This window comes from Hyposmocoma kahamanoa, unplaced genomic scaffold (genome assembly GCF_003589595.1).
Source record: "Hyposmocoma kahamanoa isolate Upper Pololo Valley unplaced genomic scaffold, ASM358959v1 62, whole genome shotgun sequence".
NCBI classification, from domain to species: Eukaryota; Metazoa; Arthropoda; class Insecta; order Lepidoptera; family Cosmopterigidae; genus Hyposmocoma; species Hyposmocoma kahamanoa.
In genome coordinates this window covers 22,878,386-22,905,007 of record NW_020653850.1, presented here as the reverse complement: position 1 = coordinate 22,905,007, position 26,622 = coordinate 22,878,386, and the positions used below count along the sequence as shown (strand labels likewise).

Sequence of the window (26,622 nt, the reverse complement as noted above, 5' to 3'; positions counted from 1 at the left end):
CAATTCGTTTTACACTTATTTAGCCTGTTTTCGGGATTTATATGATCTAGTAAGGTAGCACATCATATCGTGTAACGAATTAGCACATTCTTTAGACAATATCTATTGGTATTGTATATTTTTTAAGACTTAAAACCAATAAATAAATATACCATTTGATTTTGTAAAACAGTTACTCCCGCTTCTCTTCCGGTGACTCGTCTTAAAAAATCTGAGGCGTAGTGTTCGCGCCACTATGTCTGTGGTTCGCGCAAAGCCGACAAATTTTAAGCACCGGCTAATTGCGCGTAAAAGTCACGCGATTGTTGTAATCAATAGAAAGCTCGATATTTTGTTTACATTATAACGAATACAATTGTGTAATAATAAGTTATTAGAATAATTTAATAAGTCGAAAGCTTGACTTTTTTGGTTTACGCCACTATTATTCCGACGTATTGATATCAATAGCTTCCTAAAAAAGAATATTATATCGACTTGATTTTGGGCTACCCACCATAGCGAAGGTCTGTGCCGATTTTAGTATTATAATCATAATACCTACTATGATTTTGCCATAATATCATTAGGCCTTACACAAGTATTATTAATATAAACATAAAACAATTCATAAAAAAAGTTTCATTTTTTAGTGGGGTTCGGAATGGGAACTATGCATGTTGTGGAACTACATCCTCCAATACTTAGGGTCGTATTCCAGGGTTCTACTCAATGCTCAAGTCAGGATTTGAGCAGACTTGAATATGATTCAAGCACTGGAAATACGACCCTAATGGCAAGGACTTGAGTATGAGTCCAGTGAGCACTGAAAATCATACTCGAGTCCTTGCCATTAGGGTCGTATTTCCAGTGCTTGAAATCATACTCAGATCCTGACTTGAGCATTGAGTAGAGTTCTAGAATACGACCCGAGGATGAAAGTTTCCATAGTCTAATTATAAGCATTGACGTCGCAATTTCATTGTCAGTTTGACATTGACAGTAGCAACTTGTATTGTTGTAGAATGAACGGATTGCCCGATTGCTATCAATTCACAAACTAATAAGAGATACTATATCAATTCAATCAATCAATCTAAAGCCGAAGTTGAGTTTTTGTTTGTAGATTGTCATCTGCAATTTTTTTGGAAAACTGTGTGATTTTCTTGAAAAACTATGGAAGGTGTCAAAGTAATAACTCCGGACTACGTGAATGTGCAGATCACGAAGTCTGATAGTGAGGACCAGCCCGTAGAAAGAAGATTCAAAAAAGGAATCACCGTGCTCGAATTCAAGGTTAAGTGATACATATTATTTTGTTGCTTTTTTAATTTTTTTTAAATATTACAAGTTAAATTCTGTTTAAGAAAGGAGAAGTCAGCACCGGAAGCTGCCCTTACTCATATTTTGATGAGTAAATCCAAAAATGCTATATGAATCATTGTTGTTAAACTACAGAGAAAGTTGTTGTTATTCCAGGGTTTATTTTCGTATACATACAATACATTGTTGCGAAGCTATAACATCTGCACACTGTATTTGAAGATTAGTAACCCAAACCTAACCTAAGTTTGTGATAAAAATAAAAACTTCATAGCATAAATATGTTATGAAATATTTATCAACCAAACTTTTTTGAAAATTAACAAAACATTACCTTTTCAGACAAAATTAGAGCTTGTCACTGGAGGCTCAGCGTCCACGATGAAACTAAAGTTATATGACTCTAAGAACAACTACAAATGTGACATAGACAATGATAATGCACTTCTGGGTTCATACCCCATTGATGATGGCATGCGAATACACGTTATTGATAAGTTCACTTTGCTCAAGGACTTTGGTACTTCCGATAGTGCTGAAAGGTGAGCTGCAAGAGATTTAAAAGAGATATAAAAGATCATTTTATTTTATATTTTCTTATTTAAGAGCGTGGCTGTTATTAGTTGCTAAGTATCTCTGTTCTGCACCCTAACTCGGATTTCTCGGCACAACAAGACAACTTTTTGCAATATTGATTTTATTGAATATTATGATGTTTTACTACAGGCCTACTGTTATATTGTTGTTATATGAAACAACAATAAAAAAAAACTATTTCATTGATAATTCAAATGATTAGACAAGCCATTTAGTACTTTTTTCAATCAACTCGTTATTGAATATCTTCTGAAAAGTCTCGTTGAAATTATCCTGTGTGCAGAATGGCATAAATGTTACATAAACTGTTACTCCTTTACTGTGCAGCTACCAACCAAAAACCAACTCAGTTAAGCGGTCGGCCTGTACTATGATATCCATTTATTTTTTACAAAAAATACACACAGGCTCATGTCCTGCCAGATGAACAAATTTTCCTGTGTTCAATCTTTGTATAAATAATAAGTAGAGTTATTTTCCAAAAAATAAATACAGGTCGTGGTAGTAAAACTACCATCCATTTCTTGTCAACATCTGGTAGCTTTCCTAGATTTCTCACATGTAAGTAAGCCATTAAAACTGAAAACAATGCTCGGTAACAAACACAGAGAAATATGTAAGATCTGCTGATTCAATCTATACCTCAGTTGGTAGGTTTTTGTTAGTAGTTTGATGGCATTATGCCAATGCTCGATTCTCGTTTGTGTTTTTTTATTTGGTGTTACTATGTAAAGATTTACTAATGTGCACTATCAACCCACATTAAATTACCATTACAGATTCAGGCTATCAGAAGAAGAGTATGAGAAGAAAGGAGATACACTCCGGTCATTTTTGCAGCGCAACAGGCTTGGCAAGTACAATGAGGAGGAGATGAACAAACTTAAGGAAGAGCAGCAGAAAGAACTTGAAGAGGAGGCTAGGTGAGTTAAATTTTGTAGGATACAAACAAACATATTTTAAGATACAGTGCTTATGATGTTAAAGGACATAACTATGAACATAAATGAGAACTAAATGCAATTATTTGCCTAAGAGTGTCTTAATTACTAATTTTGGTGAGAGCCGATGCTGCCCTGAGGATCGAGCAGTTGGAATCCCGCCACAATGGATTTTAATTCATTTGTGATGATAGTACCAACTCAATATTTGTCGACCTTCATGAAGGAGGACTTCGCCAAAGGGTGTTATGTACCGACCTTTATGAGGACGGTTACCAGACACCCACATTACGTCACACGTCGCGGTCTAACGTGTAAATAAATAAATAGTGCTATTATATTATGTATATTAGTCTATAAGGTTGGGTGTGGGTGGTTTTTGTGGGACTGTGTAACCTGATCATAAATAAAAAATTTATTACTTATTTTATCACTGACAGGCTAGCAGAAGCTGTTTTAGTAGGTACTCGCTGTGAGGTACGAGTACCACAGCAGCCGGTGCGGCGTGCCACCGTCCGCTACAACGGGCCCCTCGAGGGCGCTAAAGGCTTGTGGATCGGAGTGCAGTACGACGAGCCGCTTGGCAAGAACGATGGGTCGTGAGTATAGTTATTTCGACTGTATGTTGGTAGTCCAACTTACTATATCGTCGGCGATAGTGCAATTACGCGTAACTAGCATTGGAATATGAGTTCCCATTTAGGTAATTTAGTGGCCAAGTCAAATCAAAGATTTACGTGTATCCATTGTTACCAATCCATATACAGCATGAAATATTGCTTGCTGTGCGCTGTGCAAAAATGAAAGTCGTAGGCATTGAAATAAAATAATAACGATAAATCCCTCTCCTGTAGAATTTGGTTTAGTACAGATACGCGCTTTTTACCAATACTACATAGGCGGAATTGCACTATCCCCGACGATATTACATTTTCTTTACTTAGTTTTGTTTTAAATAGAGAAACTACCGTGAGACTTGGACGTATTGACTTAACTAATGGAATCACGTATTTAAGTCGAATTTTTGCTCGATATGTTTCGAAACAGTCTGGGGTCCTTAATCAACAGCTTCCATGACGGTGATTTGACGAAATCTGCGCGTCAAAGCCCTGACAGCCCGGTCACTTAGTAACAGTGGTGCCAGATTAGGCGATTTTTCGCCATTCGCGATATTTAGGCTATGTTTGAAATAGGAAAAGGGAAATGGGGAATTATAAACTTGATTGGGGATTTTGTGGGGAATGGAGTTGTAAAACAACTCAATTGGGGGTTTTGATTAGTTCTACGTGTGGGGAAATAAGAGAATTCATATTCCACAATCTCTGGCAGCAAATAGAATTATAGAATTGTTTTCGTGATTTTTAGGGATTTTATGGCTTAGGCGAATATCGGCTACTTAACACACATAAATTGGCGAATTAACTTCGCAAAAGTCTAGCAACACTGCCTTGTAGGGGTGAGCGAGGGATCGCTCATGATTAAGGACCAAGGACTGGCCCGAAACATGTCGAGTAAAAGAATTCGATTTGAATACATGATTTATTCGTTAGTTTAGTTAATAGTTTTGTTTCTTAATATTAATTGAAATTTAGAATAATACGTCACTGTAAATAATCCATGATAAAGCTAATTTAAAATGTTGTTAACAACTCAATGCAATGCACCTTGCAACAATTCCTTAATTATGACTATTGCATAAAAAATAAACAAATTAACTATCAGTGCTATTATCTTTTTTATGTTACTGCGTTATTCTCAGTCTTCCATAATTTTCGTATTTCAGGGTAAACGGCAAACGTTACTTTATCTGCCCTCCGAAGTACGGAGGCTTCGTAAAACCGGTGTACGTGACTGTGGGAGACTTTCCTGAGGAACCCTGTGATCTTGATGACGAGATATGATTACACGAATTTTATAAGACGCATCTGCCGTCTCAAACGCTTCAGCGATTTCATAGAAACAACAGATGGTTGTACATAGGAATATTATTATTTTACTTTTTGAATATGTATGCCATAAAGACACTGAGATTATATATGCAAAATGCTTTTATTAACGTACACGACATTTGCAAATTAATCTTCTGTGAAATCGTAAAGCTCTTCTGGATGTTGTATTAGTATGCTGAGTTTTGAAGCTTGCAGGCAGGCTGAATATTTTATTAAGTTTAGAGCTATATTATTGTACCTAGTTCAACTAGAAAAGACCCAGCACATATTGGGTTCAAGACTGAATGCTTCGTAAATAAACAAAATGACCATTGTTATCATAGAAAACAATGGTGGTGTGTGTGCAGTAGTTATCGTGTTAATTAATAAGGTCGGTTACATGATTGCATTTAATAACTAATTAGATATACAAGCAAAATATCCTATTAACAATACAATAACTAATTGTTATAATCATGTTTGTATGGCTAAAACCATGGTACTGTATTTTATGAGCTTTATTTATACTTGAACCTCCAGGATGTATTTTGTTACGCGTCGTGCTATATCACGCTTACGTCGTAATCATATTTTAATGCAATTCCTGTGTGATATATTATGTTTATTGTCTATGTTTCTATAGGATTTTATAAATAACAAATCTTAATCATGGCGTTGTAAAAATTGGAGACAAGTGTCACATTCCAGTTTAATTTACGTTAATACTCGAATTTTACACCATTACGTGTAACGCACTTTGTATAACAGTTTAGGTTTAATTAATTGTTCTTTTTAACATGAATAAAAAAAAATTAAAAAACGGTCTTTGATTTGACGTTTCCAGCCAACAACGTAGCTGTCATATGGTCCCAAAATCACTCCTTGGGGAACACCTTGGCGTTACTTTAAAACCAAACCTGAAGTAACGACTTTTATAACTAGATTTTTTATTTCAACACAAATCTATAAAACAAAGTCGAATCAAGCTTTTAATGCTCAAACCATAAGCCTAAACAAAATGACACATATGTGGTACACTAAATCAAAAGCCTTCTTTAGTACAAAAGTAATCTTTATTAGCACTAACTAAACTTAGAACTTCCTTCTCTTCAATATTTCCGGTCGCCAGTTGATAGGATGCGTTTCTTCTGAGGCAGTGTCATCTTCGCGGTAGATCTTGATAGTTTTGTCAGCCTCTGTAGTGATCAGACGAGATCCTGACTGGTCAAAAGTCATTGCAAAGATACCCGCTTCTGAATCCATTGAACCTGGTTGTACAGCGGCCTGTGGATATATAGTTAGGTTTATTTCAATTGTAACGGAAATAAGAGATGCATATACCACATATTATTTGAGAACCAATACAAGTGGAAGGATACAATGTAAATCTACCAAATTGGAGTATATTAACATTCAAAATACAACATCCATAGTCTTCACCAAGCTTGATTTATGACCAGTTTCAACTTTAAAGTCATTGCCGATATATTTTACTCACTCTTAGCTTAAAATGGATACTATGATATGTATAAAACTGCACAACATTATATTGTCTTGTGGAACATACCTGCAGTCTCTGGAAGTTGTATCCCGTTCGCCAATCCCATAAGAACATAGTGCCATTATCTCCGCCACTTACTAACACTCCTTCAGGGTTGACTGCCATGCAATTTACTATTGCATTATGTCCAGAAAGATTTTGTATAAATTTTCCTTCAGGGCACTTCCATTGTTTAATATTATCTGGCGATGCAGAGGCAAATGTGTATAAAGTGGGATGAATGACAATAGAACGGACTGACTTCTTGTGATTTGTCAATGTGCAGAGGGATTTGCCTGCTGCGAGGTCCCATAGACGGATTGTGGAGTCGTGCGAGCCAGTTATAATCTGTAAGAACGTAATACAGATAAAGGATATGATGCTCAAATAAATATATAAATATTACATCCTGGTATCAACATATGAATTCAGAGAACAGTCAAATCTTTTCTTCAAGCGCTTCCTATTTCTACTCTTACAAATGCAAATGCCAAGAGTTCTAAATACAATACAAATTGCTCTAGCAATAACTACTACAACTTCAATAAATATATGAAAATCTAAAATACCTGAGGTTCTGATGCCTGACAGGCTAATGAAGCGATAGTATCTGTATGTCCTGTCAGCGTGTGCACATTGGCTTTCGTCCTCATATCCCAGATGCGTGCAGTCGCGTCACGCCCAGCAGTCACTAAAACGTCAATTGTTGGATGCAGCGCTATTGTGTACACGGCTGAAAGGTGTCCATGATAGTGACGGATAACCTGTGCAATAAAGATAAAAATGAGAGATTTAGTAAGATTACGGCCTGAAAACACGTCTTGGGGAACACGTAATTGTTGTTGCTAATACGTATAATTCTAAAGTTAAGTAAATGATTTTCTCCTACTTAGTTACTAAACACAACAAAAATAAAGTAAATGCGTGATATCTTAATACCTTGATATACACCCAATGTTTTTAGGTAAGGCTTGCCTCTTTACGCCGACGTATCTCAGTGTACACATAGTTTCGAACATTTTGTGTGAGCATTTGAAAGCCTTGGCCCTCACGAATCATTCAGTGTTTTTGGGATATAAACATCTGGGTTTCATAATATTAATTCCACATAGTATATTAATACCAATAGAAATAATAAAATGAAAAAAAAATGTGATTCCCACGAATATTGCCTCGGAGGCCCTTGGTACTGAACATGTTAATGCCATTGAATATGATGATTGTCAAACTTGCCACAACAAGTGGCATTACATGGTAGTATTATCGCATGTAACAGGTTTTCTCTAAATAGAAATAATTGAACAACACAGAAGTAAAGTTTAAATTTAACCTTATTATATTCCAAATCCCAGCATTTCACTTGTCTATCTTCACCACAACTGAACAAATATGGATGCCTTGCTGACACCTCCAACCCTGAAAGAAAATTAAATATATTAATAACCTACTGGAAGCTTTTCATTAATTCTCAAATAGTAACAATAAAGTGAGCACAATTTATAATTACTTTACCTCTAACTGTGCTAACATGTCCAGTAAGTGACACTTTTAGTTTGCCACTAGCAATGTCCCAGATTTTTATTACTCTATCTGCAGCACCTGTAAGAAAATTTTGTAATTACAATTATGATGCAAAGGATCTATCGTGATCAGACAGACAGACAGACAGACGTAGTGATTATACATTATATTATAGATATGTAACATATCTATATTTTATACATAAAATGTACAAAAGTGATTTAGGAAGATTATTGTTATACAATGCGGTGCAGTGAGCCTTTAGAATATTTAGGTTCTTTTGCTTTATTTCTTGTTATCATATCAGTGAATTTTTTGTCACAATTGGTCGCCCTAGGCCCGTGCCTACTGGGCCTTAGGGCAAATCTGCCACTGAATCTGACACACAAAAAACGGGTTATGAAGTTGATATAGTAAACTTAACCACCTCATGCTTAAATGTGTGGTTAATATTTAAACATAAAGTTTACATACCCGTTGCAAACCACTCATTGCCGGGTTCAACAGCAACGCAGCGTACCCAACCCAAATGTCCAGAAATCACTCTGAATAGTTTCCATGGAGCGTGCCATTTTGGTTTGGGCATGGTTGGTGCCTTCTTGGGCAGGGTGGCGACGGCACCGGCAGGAGCTGCCGGCGCCGGAGAAGGCGATGGGCCCGTATATGGGAGCATGGCGCCGTCGGAACCGAGAGCTGCTGATTCTGCCATTTCTGAAGAGTAAATTAGGAATTACTATGAACTGCTGTGGTTCCTTATCAGGAAAGACTTTATTTAGCTATTTTTAATTAGGGCATCAAATAATACTGTCAAACTAGTCATTGTCAGTTCCACCCTTTTAAAATGCCTCTCTCCATAAATAGAGGTATAACGTCATATTCAGTTTAAGATGGTCTATGATTTGCCAACTTAGAGCAGCAGATCTCCCTAATGAATAAGATGCTTTTGAGATAAGCCACTATTCTAGAAAGCCTTTAATGTGATTTTTCATATAGAAATAGATTTTGTAAAAATTTTTGAAGTTCCCGTAATAAATTAAAAAAATATATTATATATAATGAAACTTACCTGTATCATGAGGAGTCTCAGGCCGGCTCATGGATTCGTGTTGTTTCACAGCCTGTGCCTTTTGCACTGTTGCCATTACTTGCCCGTAGCTATCGCGTGCTTTGATGGACCGTAAGATTTTTTCACTAAAACAATAATTTTTTCATATATTTGAATGTGGAGCCGAACCTAACCTTCAAAAACCTAAAAAAAGGCTTAAAAGTATGGGCCAGAGTAGGAAAAGGAGCGCTACGAGAATGTGATACCCTTTCTTTTAACTTTTGTTATAAATTGTGTTTAATGCTTGAATGGATAGATTACACTTAAATATACATTTTTATGTGTACAGCTAGTTATTGCGAAAATGAATGGCCCGGTTGATTTATCAAATTTTGTTATAAATTATTTTATCGCTTGTTTCAAATAAATTAGACCTTTGTTTTTACAAATTTTTCTCTGCCCCTTATAGTACTTAAATTTCTAACAATTTCTAATACCTGGCTTGTTATTTTGGCTGTTTTAAATGATTTTTATTAGGAAACGTAATAACCTACAAATAATTAACAACACGATTGTTTTTATAGCTTATTGTGTAAGTAAAAAATTGGAAAGATACTTACGCAGTTTCGTCAATTGGGGGCAGCATTCCCTGGTTAGATAGAAACATATCATGAGATCTTTTCAATGATCTAAACACTAATGTGTGCACTGAATGTTTAATCACTTCGTCCGCCATTTTCGCTGTTTCTTTTTACTTGAAATTGTAATTACTTTGTAGAATTACTTATAACTTTATGGAAATGAAATTATTTCTTCATAATTATTTATTAATAATGAAATAAAAATTCGTAACTTTGCGTCGGGACGCTTTTTAGCAAATGTCAATTTGACGTTACAAATTTATTATTTATTAGGATTTTTGGCTTGGATACAAGAACTTTGAGCCAGGTCTTCATTTTAGTTTTCGGGCTCCTCATTAAATATTTTCTGTTGTGTAGAATGTACGTACTTGTAGAAAGGCAAAAAGAACTTTGGGTTTTTTGAATAGTCTTTTAAGTGGCGGGAGCTATTATTTATGTTTTCACTTTCACTAAATCACTTGGTTCACTTGCTAATAAAAGACGTTGAATTTTCAACATGGCTTGTTGCGGGTATTTCTTCTTGTATGTTTCCATACCATTTTCGTTCGATATCTTGATCCTTCTTTTAGAAACTTTTTCATAATGTTGTCATAATCTTAAATCGAACATTTGAAACGTCCTTCCACTTCAAATTCCCGCCATTTTTGTTCAATAAATGTACTAATAATAACGTCATGTGTTCGTTTAAAAATCAGTATTCAGTACCACCCCACACACTGCCTCAAGACGTGCTTTTTAGGTTTATGTAATAGGAAATGGGGTCTTGATTAATTTACATTAATAAGTTTGATACACATTTATTTAATACTCTTTCTATTTTTATTTAAGTACGTACAAAAATGATGGTTGTTAAATTATAAATAATTTTAATTTATTAGCTTTGTAAAGAAATTACGAGTATCTCTACTGTTATTATGATAAGTGACTTGCGGAGAATATTATAGACATCAATAAATTTACATACAAAGATTCTATAGATATAGTGAGATAGACAAATCGATGTTAGATAGATAGTGTTTGTGACTAGAACATGTGACTTACAATCTAAAAGACTAGTAACTAAATATGACTAAATGCGTTACAGAATTTACATTGCACATTGCTACTAGAAATATTTCCATAGAAACTTATTTACACGGGTAAAAAAGGTAGGAGATCTATGCTATGGCGTAGATAAGTAGTATAAGCAAAGCCACACTTAGCAGCCACACACAGTTCTTTGGAGATTATGATTCTTGATTATTGTAAGATGAGTGTAAAAAATGGCCCTTACACAAGGCGGTCGACGGCGGGTTGCGTCGGCTGCCAATCGTAGTCCATTTCGGTGGAGTCGGCGACGGAAAAGACCGCGCCATTCTCGGTTCAGATAGCCGATTTTTCAGGGTTATTCGCATCGCTTACTCGTCGAGAATGCGCTGTCCTTCGCAGCGTTCGTGGCTGAAGGTTCAATGGAGGTAAATTTGGACGCTCAATCCTGGTTGGAGATGAGACCAACGGTCTATTCCCTCGGCGCATAGTGTCTAGTCCATTGCGGAAATATTCCTCAGTTCTTTCAGCATAGCTTTCTATCAGGGGCGCAGGGTCTTCGTATTCCACATTAAAGTGGCGAGTGATTGCCAAGTCTTCAGGTGGACCGAGCTTGTAAAGTGGAGGTTCCACGCATTCGTAATGGTGGTCTTCAGTCTCATCGTGTGGATAGGTGTCAGCGACAAAATGCCTGGTGCCTCGCGGAGTCAGGGCAGCCCAGAGGACGCGAGAGTCGAGCGCTGCTCCTCCATAGAGAGCGTTGGAACCGCTCGCTTTTCCTGTGCCGCTTTTGCATCCACCCCGAGCCCTGTATAACAAAAGACCATTTGAATTATCGATACTTGCGAAAGTGCTTCAAAAGGCCGGAAAAGTTTTGTGTTCTATTCTGATAATGCAATGGAGGACTCAAAATTTGAAATACTCACTCTCGACATTTGAGCAAAAATAGAGCCAGCAGAGCCGCTATGCAAAGCACGGCGATGCAGCAAGTGATCAGAACCAGGAACCACGTATCATCGTTAGCTGCAGGCTCTGCAAAAAGAACATTTTATGAATGATTCTCATTTTTGAATCCCGAATTAAATTTGGTGGGTTCGTTTTACCAACCGGATCTAAGAGAGTTTCAGAAGCATTAGAGCTCCTTGTGAAAGAGTTCGTCCAGGGAAATACTGCCACCTTACCTATTTCTGCCGCCAAGCAGTAATGTGAACATAATTGCGTTCCGATTTAGAAATTGCATTAGGAGAAAGATTTCGCGCGGCCGCCCTATTACCACGCCTTCGTGGCAACAACATTTAAATTCCTCTGAATAATACAACCGGTCGCCGCACGGGTCGTCGCGTACAATTTGATACAGTAAGACGATTTTGTTTTCCACAACAAGATATAAGCGGAAGTAACGTCATGACAATAATAACGCACACATTCATCCGAGACCTCTGCGTGGCGCAGTCCAGCATGTTAACCGTTCGGCCACAGAGGTAGTTGACAATGATACTAACAACTAAAGATCAGGCCCCGTTCTCGAATTGGATATCCCTTGGAAGTTAAGGATCTAGTTCAATGTTTTCCATCGCAGTTTTCTGATTGACTTACCGTGTCTAGGCAGCTCGTGGTATTCCACACCGGGAAATAAAGCGTTTTCTTCCTGATTCTGCAGAGGAGGGCACATGGAAGCCTTGCACGGTGGGGTTAAGTTGGCAGCATTGGCGAGGAAAGCCGGTAAAGGCGGCGGCGGCATGTGCAGAATGGAGTCTGGCGGAGGCCCGAGAGACAGGCATTCTGCTCCGCACGTCATCCTGTAGCAAAATACAATTAAATAAAGGCGGACGGTTTTATGTTGACTTGTAACTTTAAACACTCTGCCACTGATATTAATAATAATATACATTATTTATTTTAATTTCATGAGAGCGTTATAAGAGCGGTAGTAGCCCAGTGAGAGAACGGTCGCTTCTCGCAGCATGTACCTATGACTTTAATGTCTAAGTTATGTAAGCTTGTGTTTGTTTAGTAGCAATTGCTAACCACAACCCTCAACAAAACGCGTGCAGTCCCCAACAAGCATTGACTATGGCAAGTCTCCTCATGGAGGAGGCCTGTCCCCAGCAGTAGCACGTATTGCCACCTACCTATAATGATTTGAGAGAGAGTCGATGATGACGATGGTTTAATTTCACAAGGCTTGGTTCGAAAACGTATAATGTACATTAGTAAAGTAATTTAAACATGAAGTCGTCAAAAAGACTGAGTGTATGGTCTTTGGGGTTGCCGGCAAAAAGAGTCCTGAAAATGTGCTTCCTATAATGCTCAATAGAATTTCATTAAAGAGAGTATCACATTTTAAATACTTAGGACACTATAATGCCGACGATCTCAAGAAGGACTTTACGGACATGGAACGCGAGTGTAAAGCGCTGTCAGTAAGGGAGAACATACTGGTTCGCAGGTTTGCTCAATGTACGGCGGAGGTGAAGGTCAGTCATTTTTAGAGCCTATTGCATACTACTGTACATGAGTGCCTTGCCTAAGTAATATAAAAACTCCTTCAGGACGCTGCTGCGGCTGCCACGGTTCAATGTGTCTACCATGTTTAAGCTCGATAGCTTCATGGCACTCTTACGGAAGAAGTCGGCGTGTTTATTAAACAGAATACGTGGCAGCAGCAACGGACTCCTGAAGACTATCACGGTAAGGAGTGAGTGCCATGTGATGCTGCATTTAATAACAACCACAAAATCCGTAGTAGGATTGAAGTACTAATTATAAGCTATTTTTGTTATTTTTGTTTTTGTTTTTGTGATTCGATGTCCGTAATAAAGATTTATTATTATTATTTTTAACCGACTTCAAAAAAAGGAGGAGGTTCTCAATTCGACTGTATGTTTTTTTGTATGTATATGTTACGCGATAACTCATTTGTGAACCGATTTCACGCGAACTAAACATCACCATATTTCAGTAAAACTTGGCAAATAGATGTAATTCCACGTACTTTTGAGGTCGGTTTTTTTGGTACTCTCTACTGAGATTATAAGCGATGCGATAAGCACTAAGTCCGGGTTCGATACTTATTAGGACCAATTTAGGAAACGACCTTTTCGAAATTATTTCTATTCATCGTGGTGTGGCAAATACCATTACAGTTATTCCTCCTAATTTATTACTAGGTAATAATTGATGTGAATATTTGGTATATTATTATTGATTTATTTATAAAGTGAGTAACTAATTTAAGAACTATGTAAATGATTTTAATACCACACTCTACAATATCCTAGTTTACTCCCAACTTTAGGAAAAATATCGCTTCATGTTTATCCATTTACTAAAATTGACTAAAAATATGTATACGTATTATATATATATTATGCTGAAAATACGTGGCGAGTACAAGAAATAGACGCTCAGGTATTTAGACGCCCTTTTTGACACAGGGATATAAAAATCTTAAATTAAAATCAAGATAACAAATATATAACAAATGTTCTGTTTGTTCAAATATAGGAAAAGTCCATAGCCAAAAAAATTTCAACACTAAACTAAGGAAGACTAGTTTTTCATTTCTCTATTTACTGATGTTTTCATTTTTCACACAAAGACTTGTTAGTTATTTAGCAAGAAACAAAAGACGATCAAAAACACAACAATAATGTTCTCAACACTTCTGTTGTCAATTGGGAAACATTTGTGTTAAAAACAACAGCAGCACTCACTTTTTAAATAATAATTTCTGCCTTTTTTCTACAAAATGGCTGCACTTTACTTTAGGTTCGGGTTACACTTGTCCGAATGTTTGGTCCAGGGATGCAGAGCGCAAGCGTAACTCTCTACTACGATATTGACTAACCAAACAAAAATTATTTCCATATTTCAAACAATCGCAATCCATAGTAGTTTGCATGTAGAGTTCCCACAAACGTAATCGAACAATAAAAGCAATGGATTGGCTAACTTTTAGCGATACACAAAATATTACATATCATAGTAGAGGTTACATTATTGATTCGCGCACGCGCGGGATGTATTCGCGACCCCTCGACTGTGGTATGATTAAAAGGTTAAAGCTAGAGTTGGCCTTTATGCAGTCATCCTTTTTATTCTTAAGTGAAAGTAATATGAGTGAAAGAGATGTCATATTTTAGGGGTTGAGTTAAAATTCTGTTGAAGAATTCAGCGATTTATTATGTGAAGTTATGGAACTTAATTATATGTCGAGTTCGTCAGTGTAATTTGAGCTCATTGTCTGGGTAATTTTATAATGAGCCATTTACATTAATTACAGGGTTGTGTTTTTTCAGGGTTTCTTTTTAAAATGTATTCAATCTCATTAGTTAGTTAATTACTTCTCTGGTAAATTCTAACAAAAGTCAGACGTTGGGATCAGATTACAAATATAAGATTAAAATTTTTCGTCTATTAAATAATTAATTACGCAATTATGTTGCTTAAAAATTTTATTAGAGTCTGGCTATCGAAAGATGAGACTGAGATTTTTTTAAATGTAGCTGATAACCGCAATATTTATGTCACTGTTTGAAAGTTGGTGTGTCAGTTGTATTTTGTTAGTCCCCTATGTATAACCAGAAATAGAGACGAAATGTCATTTAATTTGTTTGAAAATTATTCTGCCAAATCATTACGATGCCAACTGCGCTTCGATTGGCCAGGCCGAATTCGAAACAAATGACGAGTGTCATCAATTGTTTCACTTCAAATCGACCAGTTTAATTTAAGCTTTGCTATAATGGACGAAAATTGTAAAATTACATATTTAATATTTAATTACCGATGAAATATGATTCCGTTTGTTTTGTAATTAGATGTTTTGCTGTTTTTCCCATACCACCGAATGGAACATTACAGCCCCCCATTGTTATAGATATTATCTTTATTACAATAAATACGGGATATTTTTGGAAATTATGGAGACGTACACACAGGTCAGTTGTTGGCGCTGTACTTTCAGCTTTCTAATTTGTGATTTCAGAACAAATGAGAGTTGATATTCAAAAGTGATATAAGGCCCATTTGCTTGTTGTCAGGGATGGACGTCCCTTATTTCGGCCCTATTTCTGGTTATATACTTGATGGTGCCTTGCCTCACCGGGACGCCTTATCTGCGATTTTGTAAGTTTTTTAAATAATATTATCGAAGACTACGATACGAATTTCAATTTTCCCGCGTTTTTCCAATCTCACTTTTCGTTAACCAGACTTTATGTCAATATCCTTCAACTATACAATCTTCTTCTTGTCGTCTCTATGGCTTACACTATATGCTTGCCATCGTATTGAAAGGATATGCCAATCGGCGTAAGGTATTCGCCGATTGTAGCCCAGGTTGCATGGAAAAGAATGGTACGTCGTGTGGGGAATCTAATAACGCTTATACACTCATACTACGCACTAGGGAAACCTTGAATCGCGAGTGCCATGGACATGCATATAGTCAACCGCAAATTATACCCATTCACGAGAAAAATAAATGTAGGCCATACAAATATTTCTCCCGGACCGGGAATTGAAACTTTTGCGTGTAAGTCCAGTATGGTAACCGTTTGGCCACAGAGGCAGTTTCGTATACACAATAAACTACGTTCTACGTGTATTTAAAAAAGTACCGAACTAAAATTGAGAACTTTGTAATCAAATTTCTATTTAGCCATGCTAACTTTTTTTTATAATACTAAGCGACGGGAGGAGGAAGTCGTGCACGTGGCTGTAAACGTCACGCCTATGTATAGGTAATAGTTGCAGTGCCACTCAGAGCTTTAAAACTCCTCAAAGATCAGAGGGACACTGCCACCACACCCGTCACCCTGAAACATAAGGTAACAAGTCCCATGTGCCTGTAATTTCACCAGCACCCTTACCCTTCAAAATCGGAACGCAGTATTGCTCCTATTACTGATTGGCGGCAGAAATTAGTAAGGTGGCAGTACTTCCCTGGATGTACTCTTTCACAAGAAGCTCTACAGCTACTGAAACTAATTATCCATTAGAGCTTCTAATGCTTCTCATAAAGGTAATAAAGAAAAATTAGGTAATTAAAGCAGAACATTAGTTTAAAAAAATCCAGTCACGCGTAGGTCAGTTAAATTTTAATTAAACAGAAAGGAGACGCTCTATTTTAGTAGAAATTGCAATTAGAAGCGAATAAATAAACCATTTTTAATTCTAGTAACTTTATTTATAAATAGAATCTATGATTAGAATCATTATTTGTATTGAATATGAATTCAATACAAATGATGTCTGCGAAGCCGGTGTTATATTATAGCATAATGAGAGCTTCTGTACAACAATCACACAACTTTTCGCCCTCTCAATGGGTAACACAAAACAGGTCTGAAAAAAAGGAATAGTCACATTCATATGTTTGACGACCCCGTGGCCGACAGGTTTGTCCACCGGTTTTCATGGTGTCGCTATCTCTGAGGTCTCGGGTTCAATCCCCGGCCGGATCAGTGTAGAAAACTAACTTTTCTATATTGTCTGGGGTCTGCGTGTTTGTGGTACCGTCGTTGTTTCCGATTTCTATAACACAAGTGCTTTAGCTACTTACTTTGGGATCACAGCGACGTTGCGATGTTGTCTAATATGTGCCATATCACGTAGATTTTAAGAATAAAGTTAAAGAAATTCTACTCCGATAAAAAGAAATAAAGCATACTGGTCCGTTTCCCCTTTCCTTATCGGGGGACTAGATAAATTAACAATATACATACATCTAGTCTAGTATTAGTATTCAAGTATATTGTCGTGATAATATTAAACAATATTTCAGGATACTACACTTGAATATTGAATAATACTTCATGATAATCTTCTGAATATTTAAATACATCATTTGCCACTGAAGTTATATAGAGAAAAGTAATCTGAAAATTACGCATATAAATATGAAATAGAACAGATCAACATAAATGGCACATATCTTCAGCATTAGAACTGTGGAGAATTTAACAAAATATATTTAAAAAATCCTTTGAAAGTGATTTCACCAATTTTCGTTGCGCGCTGTGACCACTCTTCGGGAACTAGAATGATACAAATATTAATATAAAGATCGAGCGCAAACAAAAATTCCTTCGACCTCGCCAGACTCGAACCTGCATCTGTGCAATACATATATACAATATATGATATACAAGGAACTTGTTATACATGAAATGTAAGTACTCATAGACCTTTTTGAGAGAAATAAAGCATTTTGTATTTCGTATTTGTATTCAATAAAAGTCAATTAGAATGTTTTTTTTTGTATTAGTCACTATTCAAAGCTTTTTTGACTTCTAACTAACGTATAATGGTGTTTTTCTACCGGCGGGGCGAGACGAGACGAAGAGAGACGAGAATCGAAATCTCGCAGGCATATTTCCAATAAAATTGGCATTAACAGCTCGTGCGAGTCATCACATACTCGCGCGAGCCAACGCGACCTCGCGCGTGCTCGCGCTGTCCACAATCATGTGGACAGAAAAGATTTAGTGCTGTTCAGTTCATCTAGCGATAAATACGCGGCTGAAGTAACAGTAACATTATTATTATTCAGTATGTTAACGGAAGAATCAAACGAAACCAATTTTTTTTAAATCGTACGTACTCCATAATCTCGCGATTGATATTAATAGTCACGCCTTGACTCGCCGATGGAAAACCACCTTAATGCTTGTTTACATTAATTATATAAAGTCGCTTGATTTACCAGACGTTACACAGTAATAAAAATAAAATGATTATGTTACGTTTTCAGTTTCTTAATTATATGCTACATTTTTAAGCTTAAGCTGTTAACTCTACAGCCAATGCTCAATAAAAAATAATAAATAATGAATGAATTCTTAGGTTTTCGCGATTGTTACACTTAGGAAATGAAACTATTTTTCCGGATTTAAATCGCGTATATTTGTTTTTTCAAATTGGGACTTGTAAAGGGCCCGAAACGTTGGTTTGTTTGAAAAAACAAATATACGCGATTTAAATCCGGTAAAATTGTTTCATTTCCTAATGAATGAATGTTGAGAATTTTCCGAAAGCAACAAATCACTTTTTTTTTCTTATCGCAACTTTATCTACACTTGACTGGTGGACCATTTTGCAAGTATTGAAGTTCAAAAACTTTTCGTCCTTCGGAACAGGCTAAGTCACGACTTACACGTAATCCATACTGCCAGATTTTGATTTTTGTACAATAATTTAATTTAAATGCAAAGCCAAGTATTTAGTGGTTATGAGGTAAACTGTCAGATCTTGAGTTGACCTGTGCTTATTGTAGAGCGAGCATGTCTTTTTTTTCATAGTTAGCCTATAATATCGTCAGTGTTTTGTAGAATAAGCGACATTTCGTAGATTTTTCAGGGAACATGTTTTAGGCTTTAATTAGTTAGGTTATGGGGTTTTAATGACTGTTTAAAATATTTAACTCCTGTTTAAAAATTCAATTTTGGTTTTAATGAAGTTTAAGTTTCAAAATAGACATTACAAAACAGCACACACGTAAATATCTTAAGACAGTCGTTAAAACCTACAGCACAAAACACTCACGAATGAGTCCCAGTTGCGAAGCAGTAGGGCTCCTTGTGAAAGAATTCGTCCAGGAAAATACTGCTACGTTAATTATTTCTGCTGCCTAGCATTTATTTATATTGCGTTCAGGTTTTGAAGGGTAACTGTGCTCATGTGACGACAGACACATGGGACTTGACAACTTACGTTTCAGAGTGACGGGCGTTCATGCACTGCGTGACACTGCTACTGCTATGGACAGGCGTGTTGCGCAAACGACTTGTTTGTTCCGTCTCTTGGTATCATAAAAAATCCCACACACAGACTTCCTCTCACAACCAGAGGGCTTGGACTATACTTCTCTTCTATTGGGAACTTAACACACATTATTAATTACTTTGCAGGATGTACGTATACATACTCATGGTAAATTTCGAACTAAATTTTCACGTCTGCCTCTCAAGATTGCTGACGGGGAGACGAGAACGCTCCCCGAAAAGCGAAATGGGGTTCGGCGCCCAGTAGGACCAATCACCGTAGGAGTCGCGGAAGAATGCGTAAGCGTCCCCGTGACTTCGGCACATGTGAGGAGATGGAACTGACGGTTTTGGTTGGTAGGAATCCGACATAACCCTTCACCTCCCCCGGGCGGAGGGCATTCATGAAGATTCCTGACGTAAAAAGAGGCCAAACTATTAAGCTGCCACGGTTTTTCCAAGTCTGGAGTTAAAAATCATGATTATTTTGGACAAGATGTCCTTTATTGTTAAAAAAGCAACACCAAATTACCTACCAAAAACACTATAAAGTTTTGTTTTTATACTGACTGCTATTAGCACAGAGACAATCATAATACATTCAGCCTATTAGTAGCAAGAGAGCCTTGCCACAATCTCTACATTGTCAAATGGGTTGGCGATTACACCAAAGTTGAAAATTAACGACGCTATCGTTCATTTCCTGAAATCATCCCATAAATGCTTTCTACAGCACTACCGAGAACATATGGACGTGTCTGACTGATTCACATCTATTTCCCTTCAAGAACAGATTCATGTAACATCCAGTATATGATTAAAATAGATGTCTTCATAAAATACACCTCTCATTTCCCGTACACCTTTCTCATCTCCGGGTCGTTACTTAGGTAGTATATATGTATAATACATAATATAGGACGTGGATTGGACTATTTCCATGTTTTATTTTATAAGTTACTTAGAATTTTTTTGTTGAAAATGTTTACAACGTAAGACCGGCAGCCGGTTGGTTGTCATAACTGGAAGATGAAAACAAATGTTATATAAGCCGCCATGATGACGTCAATCAAGATGGCCGCTCCATTGAGAAGCGTCATGGCGCCTTTGCGCGCGCATATTTTGCGGTACCACCATTGATAGTAGTCAGGGTTCTTTATAGCCTACGATCAGATTTTCGTATTCCAATAGTCATCAACATACTCGATGTCGTTAACTGACTCCAGGTGAAACTCAGCAAAATTTTACGTATTAAACTAGCTCTTATTGCACACAAAGTAATGTTGAAATAGAATATGATTAAGCCGAATGCGTAACGGTTACGGAGCCCAATCAGTTCTTGATAGGTTCGTTAGTGTTATACAAAAGGTAATACTTATTTGTCTATCTAATATCATTTGTCTATCATATATTATCCGAAACGACAATTTATTTCGGTTAATTTCTTATAAAATACAATAAAAGATATTGTCGACGGCACTAAAAAGATTTTCACAAAGCTTTCAGGATAGCTTTGTACACTCGTACAGGCTGTATCAGATGGTACCTTTGCCCTACCCGACACAGTCGTCGTGAGCGCGCGAGGGAAACAACACGCGCGATTTTTGTAAATCAAAGTTTTCTTTAAACATGTTAGGGGACTTAAAGTAAAATCTTCTTATCAAAACTTTTTGGTGGAAAGTCAAGAAGGAGTTTTTTATCTACAGAAGAAGTGTAAAGGTGAGTTTAGATTTTTAAATTTATTACATATTTTATTTTTAGATTACATTTATTTAGTTTGAGACTACAGGGAAAGACTGAATAATGATATCAGCCTTTATTCAAAAAATTTTACTGACTTACCAGTTTCTATAATTTTAAAATATCCACGTGAATTAATTTTTAATTTTTCTATAATTGGTCTTTGGCGAAGTCGGCCTCAGCAGTTAGCTCAGTGGACGCTAGATAAAGAGGGTTAGAGTTTAAATCCCGGTACAGTATAGCGGAAAACGTATTTTCTAAATTTGCCCTCGTCTGAGTGTATTGCTCCGCAGTTAATTTCGTTGCTAACTGTACAGGGAATTCCCTAGTTTGAGATTAGGTAATTGATGAGATGGTCTTGCATACTATTATTTTTTAACAAAATTATTTTGTCTTTTAAAATTTTATTTCTGTATATATCTCGGTGCAATTTTACGGGTTACGGAGCGTAGAGATACCTACGCGCCGTAGCGACGCAACGTACCATTCCGCTACGCCAACGTAGTATTTACTATTACTACTAATTTCTCCACACTGCAGGATATACAGGCCTCCTCTAATACGATGTTAAAAAAAGATATATACATGTACTTATAAAGTTCTACAAAAATGTTATTTTGAAAGTTACTTTATAATTTTGAAACTACAGACGGTTATTAACTATAGCCTGGCTTGTATAGAATGCTAATATACGAACTAGATAATACAAAATAAATAAAATACTTGTTTTATTGTTTAAAAGAATAAACAACTGCCTTTATACCTCCGAGGAATTAACTTTCTAGTCACTTTATTGCCGACTTTCAAACGGGAGAAGTTTCTTAATTTGACCTATATGTGTTTTTAAATTATAGTCTACTCTGTAACGCTTTGACAGCATGTTACATGGGCAGGCTCAGTGAATACCGATGCTCTCCCTCGCTCACACTTACTTAGTTTTTTTTATTGTCTACTTATTTTCTACTACACAAAGTATTTTTTTTACTATATATTTTATGTGTGCGTAAACAAATGGGATCGTTTCGCAACGGGGGGCCAAAAAAGTAATCTCAGATGGCGTCACTGTACCTGTAGGTTGTCATCACTTTGCTGATGAAAAACTCAAACTCACTAAAAATGTATTCAATGACGACTGTTGCTAAATTAAAAGCAAAAATAAAAAACAAAAGGAAGCGGATCTCATCGCCGTTTGTTTATTTATATTTGGTAAGCTTTACCTTCTTTTAAGACAAAAAAAAACAACTTTCGAGTGATGATGAAGCTTTAGAAATTTTAACGTAGAATTGCACTACAATTTACGATTATAAATAGGTATAATTTACTACAAAATTAATTTCTATCAATTAATTGTAAGTGAAATCGAATGAATGGAGCTCCAAGAAGGGCTCGTTTGATTATTTATCGGGGCGTGTTGGTCCCAACATATTGGGTGTGACAGAAAAAGCATGAAAGTACGGTTAATGCTATAGAAATTAGAGCTTTGCGCAAAATGTGCAGTATTAATGTTGAAGATAGGACCGAACAGTGTAGTACGAGAGTGTTGTGGTATGAAAGATGACGTAGTGACCAGGATAGAGAAGGGGATATTTCGATGGTTTGGTCATGAAAAAAGTATGAATATTGGTATATTGACGGCACAAATTTAGAGAGCGAATGTGGATGGACGCGTGAGAGAGGTGGATCTCGGCGTACATATATCAATCACATTGGGGATGTCCTTCAAAAAGGCTGGGTTAAATGTACCAAGAATAAACGTGCTTGTATTATATGAAGAGATTGATGGGAGTGGAAGCGGCGAGGGTGGTTTATCGGGAGCGTAGCAGGTGCCGCAGCAAGTGGCATAGCAGGTGGCGTGGCATGGTTTCTGCTTACTTCGGTGGGAAACAGGCGTGATGATATGTATGTATGTATATATGCATGTATCCTGTAGGTGCTATTGATACGTTCGCACAGCAACAGCCAAAGACCACGTACGACATCACAAGGTTGTTTACTACTTTGTGTACAACACGGTTGCGTGACAACGTTCCTGACTGATTCCCTTGAGCAAATGGATATTTATATCCTGCATTACGTGTATCGCAGCTGTAAATAAGTTACACATACACTGTAGACTTGTATTTTAGTATTTCTGTACTTGTTTATTAGCAAAGCTGTAAAGTATATGATCAAATTTACAACACAATTGTACCCTGTTAGGATGTGGCTAAAAACTTATAATATTTTTATAAAAAAAAACGGACCTCAAAGTTCGCTTATTTGTTTTTGCTGTTTTATTTTCATCGGAAGAGGAATATTATTGAAGTAATATATTGTTTTATCATCATACATGTATTTATAAATGAATTATTATTAGATTGGATATCTATTTTAGATTTTCCCTTCTCCTAAGGCCTGAAAGGTTATTTTATAACTTTTTATGTGCTATTTTGTCACAGCCTACTGGCTGGTTTTAATCACCTTTACGGACCGAAAGCAAAAGTAATTTCAGTATGGTATGTATTTTAGTGTGTACGTATCTAATCAAAATAATATCGAGCCATTACCGCCGACATAGTGTAAGCGACAAAGATCTGATTTTACAGGAGATGGTTGTTTTTTAAATCTACATATAAACATGATACTACATTGAGTTTTAACATGTAATAATGATTTTCTTAACCGATTTTTTACACAATGGATACTAAGTCTTTTTTGGCGGTTACAATATTTTTGTTATCTTTACGAGTGGCGGCTGAAAAGTTTAGAGCCTGAGGTATTAAAAACAGCGATAGAAATGTGAAAAAATCTATTTTTCTATATAGTCTCCCTCTTCTTCAATGCACTTCTTGCATTTGCCTTATAGGGCTTTTAACGCAGTGAAAAATATTCACCGTCTTTGCTTTCGAAATGTTCGTTTACAGCCGCTTTTATTTCTTTATCAGTCGAAAATCTTCGCTCTCGGAGGCCCTTTTTTAAATTGAGAAACAGGAAAGAATCACTGCGGGCTAGGTCTGGTCTGTAGTGGGTGGTTGATTTTTTCCAATCCCACTACAGACCAGGCCGAGACAGTGTAATAATTCCCGTTCATTGTAATGTTTTTAGGCATACAATAGATGAACAAAATTCGTTCACAATCCCAGAAAACTGTGGACATGAGCTTGGATACCGATCTTTCCACTTTGAATTTCTGTGGCGGCTTTTCTCGCTTTTCTATCCACTGCATTGACTCCTGTTTTAACTCTGTCATACTATCGGGTCCACGTTTCATCAACAGTGACAATGAAAGAAAAACGTCGTCAGGAATGTCGCTACAACTGTCCAAAAATTCCTGCGAAGTTGTGACTCGACGCTGCTTGTCCAGCGGACATTTTCGGCAAACCTTTTTCATGTGCAATTGAGTATGCAAAATATCGCCGATTCATTCTTTGCTAATGCTTATAGCTTCAGTTATTTGCCACAACTTGATTCACCGATATTCTAGAATATTTTTTTTTAATATTTTCTTCGGAAAGGGCAATGTTTGGACGCGCTGACCTGGGATCATTATCCAGCGACTCCCTGCCGTGTTTGAACTCTGGGTTCCAACGTTTGACAGTGGTAAACGATGGTCCAGACTCCCCATAAACTGGAGATATCTCTTCAAATATTTCCGTCGGCGTTTTTTTCTTCTTTGTGAGGAATTTTATGACAGCTCTCAGACATGGTGATGGTTACTGTTCAGTTACTAATAGCGTAATGATGCTAACGACATGAAATTTGGTATAAATATTACTTAGGATATTTGCAATTAGTGACATGCAGACACTTAAAGGCACAAACGCTTAAAACTTTTCAGCCTCCCCCCGTGTCTAAAGAGTTTTTCACTTAGAGAGGCTTTCACTTGCCATTAAATAATCTCAGTACAGAGTACTAAAAAAAAACCGATCTCAAAAGTACGTGGAATTACGTCTATTTGTTAAGTTTTATTGAAATATCCCCTAGTTCGCCACTATACAGGACTTGACGCTGGAGATAATAAAAATAGGTTCTCACTACGACACTACTCAAAGTATATTGAGAGAAAAACGCCTTGAATTGGAGAAATAGCAAAAACAACCATTAAAGTAATTGCTCCTAAATTAAAATTAGGGCTATTTATGAAAATGAATCTTCATGCGTGAACAGCCTTCCTGCGAGGTGGATGATTTTCTTCAAAATGAAATGGGACCACTACGGAAGTACCCCCTTTCCGACAAAAAAATAATCATGAAAATCGGTTCACAAATACCGGAGTTATCGCGTAACATACATACAAAAAGAAAAAAAACATACAGTCGAATTGAGAACCTCCTCCTTTTTTGAAGTCGGTTAAAAATATGCAATAAGATGCAACACGGTTTTTTGTCACTTTGTTTAAAATAAACGACGAAATAGTGATGTACTATGTCGGTTGTGATAACAAGGGGGGTCGCTTACGTTATGATTTTTTAAATATTGGTTCTGTCGGTTACACTAAAATACTAAAAACAGTTGAGCTAACGATAGACTTAGCTTTTGCTTTAATTTTTATTTGATGTAATTTTGACGGTCATGACTCGATATTTTTATTTATTATATCTCAGTCAATTCTTATACAACACTTAATAGATTCACGTAATAGAGGCCACAAAATTAATAGACGCGAAACTTGACTCTGCCGACGAATATTAATCAAATTTGAATGACGTAATGAAAATCAAATCAAAATTGATGACCTGCTCTTGGAAACCAGTTTAACCGGGAATATTCGCGTGAATAATGGTATACATTATGTAACTATGCATGTATTTTAACAATTATCTAATGGAACATCATACCATAGAGAAATTACAGGTACATGGGACTTGTCAATGTCAACTTATAGCTCAGGGCATTGCAACTGTTATGAACAGGCGTGTCGCTTATCATCAGACGCACGACTTGTTCTTTCCATCACTTGATATTATGAAAAAATATATATTTGAAATTATTATTTTCATTCAATTAGTGCCAAATTAACTCGATTTATATTCTAAGGCAGAGAAATATAGAGTCTAAATATAAACAAATTTCATCGCAGACTGATTTGAATAAGCTTCAACTGACTTAATAATTATAACACTTAAATAAACATTAATTAATGCTATTTTCTCTTATCAAATAACAACGCGTGTCCATTTTCCCTGAGAAGTTTATTTTGGAACATTATTTTGTATTAATATTGTTATTTTAAGCTAAAATGTGGAAGAGCGGGTATTGCTTTATGCACAAATTTATCAAAGGGCAGAGAATGGTCTCAAAATAGTTCGTTGTTTATGTATACCATAATATAAGTAACTATATCACATATATGTGTATATGGTTTGAAACAATGAGCTTTTAAAGTGAGTGACTTTCAGTCAGGATGGACTTCCTCCGGGAATCTGTTAACAACAACACCCACGCGTTGAGTTTGGATCTAAGCTTAGAGATAAACAAAGTTGGCTAGGTTCTACAAGCAGCCGTCCTAGATTTATTTATAGGAATTATGAACAATGTAAAACGGTGTATTACTTAAACGATTTGCTTTTCTTTGTACGACAAAGTATCTTTGC

General features: G+C 36.4%; 3 protein-coding genes across 3 annotated transcripts; 1 reads left to right on the top strand and 2 right to left on the bottom strand.

Moving 5' to 3' along the window:
- The first annotated feature begins 1,061 nt into the window (after positions 1-1,061).
- LOC113229575 (tubulin-folding cofactor B) lies at positions 1,062-5,518 on the top strand. Its single transcript, XM_026463227.1, has 5 exons — positions 1,062-1,275; positions 1,645-1,844; positions 2,679-2,822; positions 3,281-3,439; positions 4,624-5,518. Exons 1-5 carry the CDS (start codon positions 1,156-1,158, stop codon positions 4,739-4,741), a joined length of 741 nt encoding a protein of 246 aa, XP_026319012.1. The 5' UTR covers positions 1,062-1,155; the 3' UTR covers positions 4,742-5,518.
- A 312-nt stretch (positions 5,519-5,830) lies between these two features.
- Positions 5,831-9,648, bottom strand: LOC113229581 (pleiotropic regulator 1). The gene is made up of 8 exons (XM_026463233.1): positions 9,495-9,648; positions 8,896-9,020; positions 8,304-8,540; positions 7,821-7,907; positions 7,639-7,724; positions 6,878-7,072; positions 6,336-6,656; positions 5,831-6,052 (listed from the first exon to the last, which is right to left on the bottom strand). Exons 1-8 carry the CDS (start codon positions 9,608-9,610, stop codon positions 5,861-5,863), a joined length of 1,359 nt encoding a protein of 452 aa, XP_026319018.1. The 5' UTR covers positions 9,611-9,648; the 3' UTR covers positions 5,831-5,860.
- Positions 9,649-10,338: 690 nt separating this feature from the next.
- Positions 10,339-14,359, bottom strand: LOC113229611. Its single transcript, XM_026463271.1, has 4 exons — positions 14,258-14,359; positions 12,138-12,340; positions 11,468-11,573; positions 10,339-11,349 (listed from the first exon to the last, which is right to left on the bottom strand). The coding sequence occupies exons 2-4, from the start codon at positions 12,337-12,339 to the stop codon at positions 10,878-10,880; spliced, it is 780 nt and encodes a 259-aa protein (XP_026319056.1). The 5' UTR covers position 12,340; positions 14,258-14,359; the 3' UTR covers positions 10,339-10,877.
- Positions 14,360-26,622: the final 12,263 nt, after the last annotated feature.